The 14,135-nt window shown below is 44.2% G+C and overlaps 1 protein-coding gene across 6 annotated transcripts in view; it reads right to left on the reverse strand.

Moving 5' to 3' along the window:
• The window catches only part of fbxo25 (F-box protein 25), a 55,629-nt gene that overhangs the window by 14,254 nt on the left and 27,240 nt on the right, over positions 1–14,135 (reverse strand). For all 6 annotated transcript variants that reach the window (XR_011940669.1, XM_072498646.1, XM_072498647.1 and 3 more), the window contains exons 5-6: positions 11,119–11,212; positions 2,573–2,757 (exon numbers count right to left, since the gene is read on the reverse strand). Coding sequence is in view for 5 of the 6 variants with exons in the window: in XM_072498646.1 (XP_072354747.1) it covers positions 2,573–2,757; positions 11,119–11,212 (279 nt within the window). In the remaining variant the exon portion in view is untranslated. The remainder of the gene's footprint in view (positions 1–2,572; positions 2,758–11,118; positions 11,213–14,135) is intronic.

Genomic DNA, 14,135 nt, shown 5'->3' on the forward strand with positions numbered 1-14,135 from the left:
ACTCAATTCAAGTTCAGGTGCCTGGGGATAGATAGCCCATGACTGGACATGGCTCCAGAAGTGCAACCTGTCCAGCTTGGTGGAGGAGATTGAGAGGAACCTGTGAAGATGGGACTCACTCCCACTCTCCCCGTCAGTAAGAGTGCAGACAATAAAAATGAACGTGCTGCCAAGGTTCAACTTCCTACAAAGAGGACGACACATGGAGGCCTGGCTCTGCCAAACTGCCTATTCTATCAGCAGGCAGCAAACACAGAGGTTGCGGAGTGGTTGGGAGAGCCGAAGGTGGAATGGGTGCAGATGGAAGCGGCCTCCTTAACGGAGGCGCCCCTCCAGGCATTGGCCACTGCCTCACTCCCCCAACACCCCACCCAAATACATGAGGAGCCCAGTGGTAGTGGTCACAAAGCTCAGACTTTCAAACTTGGGGGCTGCTGGCATGTCTTGCAGCCCCCATCTGCAGGAATCATAAATTTATTCCAGGAAAAATTAACACCACTTAACGTGGAGTGAGGACAGATGGGTACATGTGTGGTAGAGTAGCAACCCAGGGAGAGCCAACAGAGAAGTTCCAACTCCCAAAAGGAAACAAGCTTCGGTACTTGCAGTTGCGAGACTTCCTCCGCAAGAAGAGCACGACATTTCCCCAGACACCGTAACGGACAGACAGCTATCACCGGACTTGCTAGGAGGTAAATGTGGCGACATATACGGACAACTATTAGAAGAGACAAGGGCCCCACTGGACGAGATGTGAAAAAAGTGGGAGGAACTGGGCATGGGGAGGACTCTGGCATGGGGAGGACTCTGAATCGAAGTTCTGCACAGGATCAACTCCACCTTCTCATGTGCAGGGCTGAGCCTCGTGCAACTAAAGGTGGTGCACAAGGCATACCTAACCAGGACACGCATGAGAAGAGTGCAAGCGGTGCCAGGGAGGTCCAGTCAACCACACCCACATGTCCTGGTCGTGCCCCAAACCACCTTCTTTGAGGCCATGTCCAGAGTGGTTGGGGTAAGGTTGGAGCCATGCTCCGCAGTGGCAGCCTTTGGGAGATCGGAGCATCCGGAGCTCTTTATGGGGAGAGGGGCTGACGCCCTGGCCTCGCCTCCCTGATTGCCCAGCCGAGACTTCTAATTGCATGGAGATTGGCAGCACCACCCAGAGCTTCAGACTAGCTCTCCGATCTAGTGGAGTTCCTGAAGTTAGAAAGAAAAAATAAAATTTGCAATTAGGGGATCAGTTAAGGTTTCCACCATACGTGGAAACAATTCACGAGCCTCTTCGAATACCGGTTCGTAACTAGCAACTTGGCCGGGGGCGGGAGGGCGCTCAGAGAGCATGAAGCCATCAGTCTACTTTTCTACTAACACTAATCAATGCAATGTAGATAGACTACCTTTTTAAAAAAAAAAATGTTAATTTTGACCAGATGTAAATTTATGACATTTCTTGTATGAAGAGGAGTTTTATTAGGAATCCCAGCTGCGCAACCTGAAGTTCAACAGGTTTCCCACTGGGTTATAAACTAGCCAGGAAGCAGGTACCTGGTAAACAAGGGTCATTTGCCAAATGCAGAGCACAATCATGTGGAAGAAAGCTGCTTTGCTGGGCCTGGAGTATCTCACAAGCAGTATTGTAAGCATGTTGTTCCGGATAAAGTAAAATGGTGATAATATCTTGTGTAGGAGTGAAAAGTTATGCTCCTGAACTGGCTGCGGCTCTAGCCAAGCAATTACAACACTAGCGTCAACCAAAAAATGTGCAAAGTTGTCCAGGCATGTCATATCAAGCAAAATTTAATCTACCCTTGCAATTATCAGCCAAGTGATGAAATACATTGGTGAAATTCTCTGGCCTCCCCGTGGCACATTTCTCGATGGCGAGAAGCGGCAAGCCCTTGGTCGGCAGCGAGATCTTCTGGTCCTCCCACAGTCAATGGAATATCCAATTGAATCCACACCACGCATGGGGTTGCACCATCAGCAGAATTGGAAGATCCCACCAGCGTGAATAGCTGGAAGATCTGCCTAACATCAGTGTTATCAAGTGGCATTTTACTCACCGATATTGTCAGTGACACTCATTACAGTCTTGATCCAAACGTGGCCCAAAGAGCTGAATTCCAGAGGCGAGAGCGAATGCCTTTGACATCAGGATAGCAGTGGATAGTGTGGCACGAAGGAACAATAAAATTGTAGTCAAATGAAAATCAGGGGGAAACTCTCTAGCTAACACAGATTATAGCTATGGTTGTTGGAAGTCAATCATCCCAACCCCAAGAGTTCCTCAGGGTAGTGTCCTAGGCCCAAGCACCTCAGCTGACTCATCAATGACTTTCTCTATCATAGGAGGTCAGAGTGGGGTGGTTCACTGATGATTGTGCAGAGTTCAGTTCCATTTTCAACTCATCAGAAAATGAAGTAGTTTGTGCCCGCATGCAGCAGATCTTGAGCAACATTCAGGCTGGAGTTGGTAATTGGCAAGTAACTTTACATCATACAAGTGTCAGATAATCTCCAACAATAAAGAGTCCACCCAGAAGCAATAAAATGAGTTCAGTATTCTTACCCTGGTAATCTGTAGATTATTTAGCTGGTGTTGCCAATTCAGAATAGTTTCCATACGATAAACCCAGATGTTAATGTTCCCAACAAGGACACACCTTCCCACCTCACGAACTAGGATACAGAGGGCAGAACCCAGATCCTGAAGAAGGTTTTTGATTAGTCGAGGATTCTGTTGGTCCTCGAGCACTGTAATAGAACCAGGAAGGCATACATCAATGCTTACAACTGAAATGTTTTTAAAATGCAGGACAGAATGGTGGGCTGGATAGTGCAAATTATCTTTGCAACTGAGTTTGTTCACACCTATTGAATCTACAGGATGAGATAACTGCCCCCTTCACTTTTGATAGTTACTGATAGTCAAGCATCAGTCCAATTCCTATTTTGTACAAAATGGTTTCAAGTTAATAATCTTATTCCTGGCCATTAAGATCCTGTTGGAAATGGAAATTTCACATTTGTAAAGTTGGCCTGGTGCGATTTAAGCTGAGAAATTTCACACTGAATCTGTATTGTTTACCTGACCAGAGTATGCTTAAAGGCTATGCCAACTGCCAACGCTGGAACAAATAAATGTTTTATTCTTGAGTAATGATTGCCCTCATCTTCCTATTCAGACCAGTACAAAAAATTTTAAAACAAAAAAAGAGACATTCAAGAATCCCATCCAACTAGATTTTGAGTTGGAAAGAGGAAAAAAAAAACTGATCCAAGTAGTATGAAATGTATCACAGTATTTCACAATGTTATCAAATCATTTAACTTCAATACTCTTCACAGGGGACGGTGGCATAGTATTGTCGCTGGACTAGTAATTCAGAGATTATGCTCAGGTAATGCTCTGGAGTCCCTGATTTGAATCCCACCATGGCAGATGGTGATGAAATTTTAATTCAATAAAAATCTGGAATTAAAAGTCTAATGACCTTTGCAACCGTTGCCGATTGTTGTAAAAACCCATCTGGGTTACTAACGTCCTTCAGGAAAGGAAATCTGCTCTTTACCCGGTCTAGCTTATATGTGACTTCAGACCCCAGAGATGTGGCTGACTCAAACTGTCCCCCACTGAAATGGCCTAACAGGCCACTCAGTTCATGGGTAATTAGGAATTGGCAACAAATGCTGGCCCAGCCAGTGACGCCCACATCCCAAAAACAATTTAAAAAAAAAAATGTAGTTCTGTGCATTGATTATACAATTGCCCAAGAAAGAATTTACTGGCCACGGGGTTTAAAACGCCCAAGGATACTTTGGGTATTGCACATCTGAAAGTTTATTTCCAGTAAATGTGATTTTCGGTACAGCAACATAAAGAAGTTGTAATCAGGTTTATCAAATAACTGTTTCGGTCTACTGATTAAGAACATGAGACAAGGACTAAATAGCTTCAAAGAGGCATTAGAAATCATCTTGAAAAATCACAATTTACAGCTCAATACCATAGATTGGCATGTTTACTGAGGGAGGAGGAAATAAGTCAAAACAGCAGAATATGCTTTTAGAATGACATTAAAAAACCCAAAAGTCAGATATGCTAGTTGTCTTTTGTATGGAAGACGACGCAAGAGTATAAAAAAGGAAAGCAATTTGTACAAAGTAATCCAAAACTATTTCTTGGTTTATCCAGATAATGACAAGAATTTATCTTTAGTGTTTTTATGTGTGTAATTAGGGACTTTTTTTTTTGTAAAACATTTTAAGGTATATGCAATTTTATAATAACAGTAAACAGTACAAATACAGATATAAAGAAACCATCTCAATTCTTAACAAATCCCACCTACCCTAAACAAAAAATAGCCCAGTCCCCTGTTATGGGTCAGGATTTAGAGAATCCCAAAGTGTATCATGGAGTTCACCTGACCCACAACTTTTAATAGATTGTGGTATGGGGAGCATACAGCTTACTCTACAGGAATGATACAGCAAAAAATGGACAAGTATTTTTTAAAACAAAATAATGTTTATTCTATGAACTCAAGTTAACCTTTCTAAAACAAAGTGAATATCTTAGCAACCATTAATTCAAAGATAACCCCCAAAGAATACAACACTAAGTAATCCTTTAAGCGGTCCTTTTAACATCCAAAAGACTTAACAAACCTTTAAACAGGAGCACATTAGGTTCACATTCACTATTTAGAACATTTATAATTCTGAATTCACCAAATGATACAGAGATAGTCTTTAGATGGCAGAGATCAACAGGACAGCTCTTTGTTTAACTTTAGCTGCAGCTCACTGGAAAACGAAACCAAAAAGAGAGACACACCCAAGCTTTTCCTCAAAAGTGAAACTAAAAAGCAGAACCAGAGCTCAGCTCCACCCACACTCTGACATCACTGCAGCAACATGAGCAGCCAAACATTTCTTAAAGCAACATTCTCATGACCCCCCCCCCCCCCCCCCCCACACACACACACTTTCCTTATTGCCTCTGCTGACATTTAGTTTTTCCCCCAAAGAAGTCGACAAACGGCCGAACCCTAGCATTGATCCCAAGGCGAACTTAATTTTCTCAAGTCTAAGGAACCCGGCCATGTCGCGAACCCAGATCTCAAATTTTGGGGGCTTCGAGTCCCTCCACGCTAGCAATATCCGTCTCCGGGCTACCAAGGAGGCAACGGCCAAGACATCAGCCTCTCTCGCCCCCTGGACTCCTGGATCTTCCGACACTCCAAAAATCACCACCTCCGGACTCGGCACCACCCTTACTTTTAGCACAGTGGACATGACCTCTGCAAATCCCTGCCAGAATCCCCCAAGCTTCGGACATGCCCAGAACATATGGACATGGTTTTCTGGCACACCTGTCCTTTATCCCAAAATCAGGCTGAGCCTGGCACATGATGAGGACGTGTTGACTCTGCTCAAAGCATTCGCCCACAGACCTGCTTCTATCTCCCCCCCCAGCTCCTATTCCCATTTGCACTTTAGCTTCTCTATCTGCGTTAAGAGACCTTTCCCTCTCCCACCTCCGTTCTAGAAACTGTATCCTCTGTGGCGGTAGGAGCGTAAAGGTCAAAACCTGCAGTCTCAAAAAATCCCGTGTCTGCAGACATCTAAACCCATTCCTTCCCGGCAATTCAAATTTCTCCTCAAAATCCTCCAAACAGGGAAAGCTCCCATCTACGCATAAATCTCCCATCCTCTCGATCCCTGCTCGCTGCCAACTCCAAAACCCCCATCTAGCCTCCCAGGACAAACCAATGATTGTTACAAATTGAAGCCAAGACCGATGCTCCCTCCACTCCCATATGCTTCCTCCACTGCCCCAGACTCTAAGGGCCGCCACTACCACCGGGCTTGAGGAGTATTGGGCCGGCGAGAACGGCAGAGGTGCCACTACCAATGCCCCCAGACTGGTGTCCTTACACTATGCCGCCTCCACTTGCTCCCACACTGCACCCCCCCACTACCTAATCATTGCTATGTTTGCCGCCCATTAATAGTTGCTAAAGTTTGGTAGTGCCAACCCACCCTCCCCCAGACTACACTCCAGCAGCTCTTTCTTCACTCGCGGGGTTTTACCCGCCCACAAAAAACGAGAAATCACTTTATTTACCCGAGGAGGCACTGGAAAACAAACAGAAATCTCAGGAAGACTGTCATTTTCATGGTCTTGACCCTCCTCGCCAGTGACAGCGGGAGCATGTCTCACCTTTGAAAGTCCTTCATTTGTTCCACTCGCCGAGTCAAATTTAGTTTGTGTAACAGCTCCCATTCCCGTGCCACCTGGATTCCCAAGTAGCGGAAGCTCCCTCCCACCACTCTGAACGGCAGCTCTCCCAGTCTCCTCTCCTGCCCCCTTGCCTGGATCGCAAACATCTAACTTTTCCCCATATTCAATTTGTACCCCGAAAACCGGCCAAATTCCCCCAAGATCTACATAATCTCCCGCATCCCCCCTAATGGGTCGGAGATATACGAGCAGGTTGTCAGCGTTTAGCGAGACCCTGTGTTCTACACTTTTTCCCACCCCCCCCCCCCCCCGGACCAACCCCTTCCAGTCCCTTAATGCTCTTAGCGCCATTGCCAGTGGCTCTATGGTCAGCGGGAAGAGGGGGCATCCTTGCCTTGTCCCTTAGTGCAGTTTACAATAGCCCGACAATAGTCACCAGATTTGTTCGTACACTCGCCATCGGTGCCTGGTACAACAACCAAACCCAATCAATGAAGCCTCGCCCAAGCCCGAACCGCCCTACCACCTCCCACAAATAGTTCCTCCACCGGTCGAAGGCCTTTTCTGCGTCCATCGCGACCACTACCTCCACCTTCCTTCCCTCTTGAGGGCAACATGATCACATTTAGGATCCTTTTAACGTCGGCCGTTAGCTGCCTGCCCTTAACAAACCCAGTCTGGTCTTCCCCTATCACCACTGGGACACAATCTTCTATATGGAGGCCAAGGTTTTAGTCAACAGTTTGGTCTCAACATTCAATAGGGAGATTGGCCTGTATGACCCGCATAGCTCTGGGTCCTTCTTCCGCTTCATGATCAGTGGCATGGAGGCCTGTGACATTATTGGGGGAAGAACACCCCGCATCTGAGAACTTTTTGTAAAATTCCACTGGGTAGTCGTCCGGTCCCGGGGCCTTACACAACTGCATGGCCTCTGCTATTTCTTCAAACCCGATCGGGGCTCCCAATCCCGCCACCAAGCCTTCCTCCAGCTTCGGAAACTTCAACTCATCCAAAAACTGCCTCATCCTCTCCACCCCAGCTGGGGATTCCGACTCACAGTCGATTGCAAAATTCCTTAAACACCCCATTCATCCCTGCTGGGTCCAAGACCGTGTTCCCTCCTCTGTCCTTCACTCTTCCTATCTCCCTGGCCGCCTCCCTTTTCCTTAGCTGGTGTGCAAGCATCCTACTGGCCTTCTCCCCATACTCGTATAATCGCTCCCCTCGCCTTCCTCAACTGCTCCACCGCCTTCCCTGTAGACAACAGACCACACTCCATCTGTAGCTTCTGCCGCTCCTTCAATAACTCTGCCTCCAGAGCCTCCAAATGTCTCCTGTCCATCTGGAGCATTTCCCCAACCAACCTATCTTTCTCTGTTCGTTCCACCTTCTCCCTATGGCCCGTATCAATATTGGCTCCCCCCCTTGAGCGCCTTCAGCTTCCCAAACCGTTGCTGACAAAATTCCCCCGTGTCATTTATTTCCAGATAGTTCTGGATGGACTCCCTCACACGCCCACCCCCCCCTTGTCCGCTAACAGTCCTACGTTCAATCTCCATTGCGGCGCCAACCGCCCTCCTTGCTCACCCTCAGATCAACCCAATGTGGGGCACGGTCCGACACAACAATTGGCGAATACTTGGTATCAACCACTCCTGCCTGTAAAACCCTGTTCAGGATACCCCCCAAACATACATATTCAAAACAGCAGTCTCCAACAAACACACAGAAGAAAAAGAATCCACCCACCATCCTCCCACAAGAACAAAGTTGCCGTACAGAACTGAGCAGCGGCCCAAAAATTGATGCAGAAAGCACACCATGTACAGTTCAAAACAAAACTAACTTTTACAGAATCGATACAGCATTACTTGTCCCCAGAGTTCAGTGTCTTCAGTCACCTGCCTTCCTTTTATCTCTTAAGAAAGTCCATCACCTCATCCGGCGATCGAACATAATGCTCCTGACCCTCATAAGTGACCCACAAACGAGCTGGATAGAGCATTCCAAACTTCACCCACTTCTTGAAGAGGCCGATTTTACTCTATTAAATCCCGCTCTTCTTTTGGACAGTTCCGCACCCAGGTCCTATTAGATGCGCAGCTCGCTGTTTTCCCACTTGCAGCTCCATGTCTGCTTGCAAAATCTGTTCCTTATCCAGGAACCGGTGCATTCGCACCGTCATCACACTCCGGCGGCTCATTCACACGCAGCTTCTTCGCAAGCGCTCTATCCACTTCCAAGGGTCGAGCAAACGCCCCATCGCCCATTAACTTTTCAAGTATACTCACCACATATGCCCTTGCGTCCGATCCCTCGCTGCCCTCCGGGAGGCAGACAGTCCTCAAGTTCTGTCTACGGGACCTATTCTCCAGGTCCTCCCCCTTCTCCTGCAGCCTTTCTGGTGGTCCCTCAACAGCCCCATCTACGCCTCCAGCGCGGTTAACTGGTCCTCGTGCTCGGCCACCTTCTGAGTCGCCAGTCCGTGGGTTTCTAGTCTCTGTTCCATGTGATCGATCGATGCCTTGATCGGGTCTAAACCTTCCTTCTTTTGCTTGGCAAAACTGCCCTGAATGTATTTCACCAACTGTACCGTTGACCACTGAGCCGCCAAGCCAGGATCCTGCCCCTCCGCCATGTTGTACTATGCTGTAGGATCTAAACGTGCCTTCTTTGCTCGGCTATTTCTTCTTATAAGACCACTTCTGATCCGCGTCTCCATAAACTGGTGGTGGATTCCTCCTCACTGTCTCATCGGCCACCGATCTTTCCAATAAAATTCCAAAAATGTCGGGAGGAAACGAGCGGGAGCTACCAAATCCGTGACCTCCTACTCCATGGCCGCTACCAGAAGCCGTAATTAGGTCTCAACGGACAATACACTGATTAAGGAAAAGTGGGGGGGGATTTCAAATAAAACCTACAGTAACGATTGGATAATTCTTGATTGAAAGGTTCAAGCATTACTATATTAATCATTGGATGAATATGACTTACAAGTTTATGAAGTTCATAAACAAACAGGCATGAAAAAAAAAGTCACAGATTCAGGAAGCAGTTAGGGAAAGAAAAATGTAGGCTAAACACCAACCACAGCTGCCAACCTGCCTTAGCTGTTATGTAGGAACCAGTTTAAAATAATCCTGGAGAAAATAAAAAGGAAAAACAAAAATCTTACTCTAGCAGAAGCACAATTTGCAGCTACGTGTTGTACTAGGGGAAGCAGTGGCGTAGTGGTATTGTCACTGGACTAATAATCCAAAGACCCAGGGTAATGCTCTGGGATCTGGGTTTGAATCCCACCAGGGCAGTTGGTGGAATTTGATTTCAATAAAAGTCTGGAATTAAAAGTCTAATGATGACCATGAAACCATTGTCAAAAAAACCCATCTGGTTCACTAATGTCCTTTAAGGAAGGAAATTTACCATCCTTAGCTGGTCTGGCCTACATATGACTCCAGACCCACAGCAATGTGGTTGACTCTCAAATACCCTCAGGGATGGGCAATGAATGTTGGCCCAGCCAGCAACGCCCGCATCCCATGAACAAATTTAAAAAAAAAACTAGCCCAATGTGCTGCTACCGATTGTGCCGACACAGGATTGCCAATAGATTGTCCAGAAGCCTCCTGGAATTAAAGGTTGATCTTCTGGACTCTGCTGTTGGCAATCCAGAAGGCAATGCTTTGTGGATGTAGTTCACGACAGTGTGTCTTCATGTCCTAGATTCTGACCCCATATTGGCACTCAAGGAACTGTCAATTTTCAGTATCAGTCACTCCCTGCAGGAATTTCCTGGTCCTGCCCTTGAAATAGGGCACCAGAAATACTCATCTATCCTGCCTTTCAAAATTTCACTTGGGAGGAATCTCCTTAAACATTGAAAGATACACTGGCACACAGTATTAAAAACAAAATTAATGGCTACATATAATGCAAGCTACTGTTTCCTGTTGAATATTTGTCAAATGGGTATGAGAATGTGGTTACAAGAGGAATCCTACAGGGCAGCTACAGGAAATTGCTTGTTCGCGTAAACAATGATTTCTGAAAATTCCAACAACAAAAAAAAGTATCCATATTTCGTCTAACCAATCTGCAACTGCTATATGGTGGAAACTGTCCTTGAATGTTCTTCTCTTCTGGGAATATGTCATTAGATAAAGTGAACACATTTGGAAATTCCTGTGGTGTCTGTGAGTGTTTAAATATCATGGGACTGAGTGTCATGATCTATTGTAACAAGATCAAAAAGGCAGATATGCCCAATTCACTTTGAAATGCCACATTAATTACTGGTCTGAGATTGGACCAAAGTCAGTCTGTTTAGGCCAATTTGGAGATGCCATTTCTTTCACAAAGCAATATTTGAATTTACCAAGATTTTAAACGATTTATCTAGAATAACGGTTTTAGAGTAAGGTAAGAATACCATGAAAGAATCATCAGTTTCAACCATTGTGAGGGCACCATCATCACCAATAGGAAAGTGCACAATAAGCAGCATTTCACACCAATTTTTGCGTTTCAACCTGGGAATTCAGAGTAAACTGAACAAATTGGCTACTGCATTTCATGCTTTACAACAAGTGACTACACTTCAAAAGTAATTCACTGGCAGTAATGTGTCTTGGGATGTCCTGAGGTCACGAAGGGGGGATATTGCTACTCGCTTGAAAATTATAGTTTCCAAGTTAAAGTGCAATGGGATACTAGTGTTGTCCAGTATTTAGCTTGGCTTAAGAATTCAGAATATAAAGATAAAACAAGTCTTGGGAAGAAGTAACTTAGTATAGATCTCTCTGTATTTTTAGTCTGAGAAATACGTTCTGTATTTATTTGCACATTTAAATGGTGGTTACCTTTCCGAACAATCTTTTCCAAAATATTGAAGTAGTTCTTCTGTGCAGCTCCACTTAAAGAGGTCAACTGTGAATTTGCTATAAGCTGCAAAAGCTGTTGAGTGAAAACGTTTTTACCAATCATAATACAGTAAAATTATTTTCTTTGCTACAGATCCTCAAACAAGCATTTCATCACAAATGTACACTTGTATCGTAAGTGAATATATAAAATAGTTTGGAATAAAAATTAGATATATAGAATTCAAATACAAAACTTATTTCTTCCTCAAAGTTTATTTCTGGCACATTAGAATTACTGGTGCAAATAATTAAATATATATCCCAAAAATTAGAGAATACATATTGAAACAGCAGCTGTTCAAAAAACAACTAATGATGCTTGGAAGCATTAGTAGTTTTTAAAAAAATAATAATCTTTATTGTCACAAGTAGGCTTACATTAACACTGCAATGAAGTTACTGTGAAAAGCCCCTAGTCGCCACATTCCGGCGCATGTACCGGTACACAAGAGGGAGAATTCAGAATGTCCAAATTACCTAACAGCATGTCTTTCGGGACTTGTGGGAGGAAACCGGAGCCCCCGGAGGAAACCCACGCAGACACAGAGATAATGCGCAGACTCCACACAGGCAGTGACCTAAGCCAGAATCAACCTGGGACCCTGGAGCTGTGAAGCAATAGTACCAACCACTGTGCTACCATGCCGCCCATAGTTTATGGTGTTCAAGCATTGATATACAGAAAGGCTAGGAGGAATTAGCTTGAAGGACAAATGCTTATGCACTTACTTATAATATCACTAGTAGCTGTATTTTACTGGAGATAAATTGTTTTCCAGTAGCAGTCTGTTTTCAAATAAACCAAACAACTGCAGCATGTATCATCTGGTACAGCATCATCGCAGTGTGAATTATGTGATATAGTTATAGTTGTGCAGTGACCAAGAACTCTTCATTTCAATGCTGAATTTCAAAACCTGATTATATAAATACTTGGTCAGGAGAGTTTCAGGACATTAAAAGCCTCAAAATCAAAATGTGACATCATTGTCGTTGTAACTCTTCAATGATGTAGTACTTTGCAAGCTATACATGATCAGTGTTCCAAGAACAAAAGATTGGATCCAGATCTTCTAAATGTCCTGGATATCAGAAAATAATGGAAGTGAAAGGAAGCTGGTCGATAGTCACCAATGATAAATTATCTCACGTGGCCAGTATAGGAAACGATTGGAGATCCTCCCAATTACTCAGCAGGACAACTCTGCGAAATAATGTATTTGAAATGCAGGGGACATTTCTTTCTTTGATGGTCCAGACCTAACCAGTAACAGTGACCTTATGCTGCTTGACCACAAACATGTCGATTCCGACTGATTCCACCTATAATCATTCAAAACAGCAATATCAAATGGTAGCAGCTGTGTGACTTACTCAAATGCAGGCCTTCCAATGCCCCAGTAAAAATTGTCAATGAATATTTGGCCCCTTGTTCCGCACTGTAACCAATCACTGTTTGTCGATGTACCATTTGTCAATGTTCTCTGTTGATTATTCTCTTTGTCTATTATGTATGTACTGTGTACTTTCCCTTGGCTGCAGAAAAATACTTTTCAGTGTACTTCAGTACATATGACAATAACTCAAATCAAATGAAGGGATAGATCATAATATTGTTATGAATGTGAGACTTTATAAGACAGTTGTGTTGTAACCTGTTTCAATTGAAGGTAAAACAGAAATGTCCTGGAATGGGGTTATAGTGAAATCATATTAAATCTGCCTGTAGTTGGTAGATACGTTTAGGTTGCATGGGAAAGAGGCCCAGGCTGAAACTTATAGAAATTGAAATGTCAGTTTTCATACTGACATAAAGGAGGGACAGCTGGTCTTTCTGGGCACAGGCATTCAGAATCAGAGATCTGTAGAAGGGGACTGAAAATAGCTGCTGCTGCCCAAATCAAAGGAAAAAACTGTTCTGCGTTAACCACCAAGTAGGATACAGAGGATAACTGATTTTCGGTTTGAACAGACAGGCCATGTGGAGACTTAAGGACCAAGAGTTGCAAGAGTGGGTTGTGCAGATGGAAGTCGGCAACAAAATTGGGAAAGATCAAAAAGCTGAGCCAATTTATTTTGCTCACAATCATTGGGATGCCAAATGGCACATATACTAAACAAATGCGAGATCGGACTAAGAGAAATTTCTCCTTTATTGATGAATCCAATCTATTGTCTTACTATAGTTGAACATATCTTGAAGGTAGCACTGCCTGTTTGATGTCAACAATTCTTGCCAAATATGACAATTGACAGCATTGTAATTTTAAAAATGACGCTCTGATCTCAGAGGTGTGGCACCTGTCCGAGAGATTAAGTCTTGCCCTAACATAAGTCTTGCCCTAGCAATTTCAGCGGAGAACCCAGAATGCCATGGAAAACTGATTCATGGAATGTTGGGATTGCTCTTCGCATCAGCAGGAATCACTCTGGATTTTCCACTGGCGGAAGCACTTAGTGACCTTTCGGGAGGATCGAGCCCCATGAGCGGGACTAATTAGCTCTTTCAAAAAAGCTGGCACAGGGATGATGAGTCAAATAGCCTCCATCAGTGCTGTATTATTTGATGATTCTAAAGCCTAGAAAATCATTTGCTATATAATGGACAGGTACTTCAAAGTTTGGAGCACTGCACCAACTAGAAATGCTGTGGAGCACTGCAACAATTGAAATAGCTGGGGATCCTGCAATTTATCATAGAACGTAACGTAGCTGTAAATCAGTCGTGGACTCTAAACTCCATAATTCAACAGCATTCAGAAGTAGATCAATCATGTCAGCCAGCATGGATCCATTAGTCATATTTAACAGTTTTCTGAACAGGTAACCAATTGGATAGATAAAAGATAGTACGTATCTCTCAAGAGGACGTATCTCTCAAGAGGCTTGTCACATGGATAGAAAATTTGTTAACAGAAAGAATATTTAACCCTGCTTGCCTGGTAGAATCCAGG

This window comes from Scyliorhinus torazame, chromosome 4 (genome assembly GCF_047496885.1).
Source record: "Scyliorhinus torazame isolate Kashiwa2021f chromosome 4, sScyTor2.1, whole genome shotgun sequence".
Classification (NCBI taxonomy): Eukaryota; Metazoa; Chordata; class Chondrichthyes; order Carcharhiniformes; family Scyliorhinidae; genus Scyliorhinus; species Scyliorhinus torazame.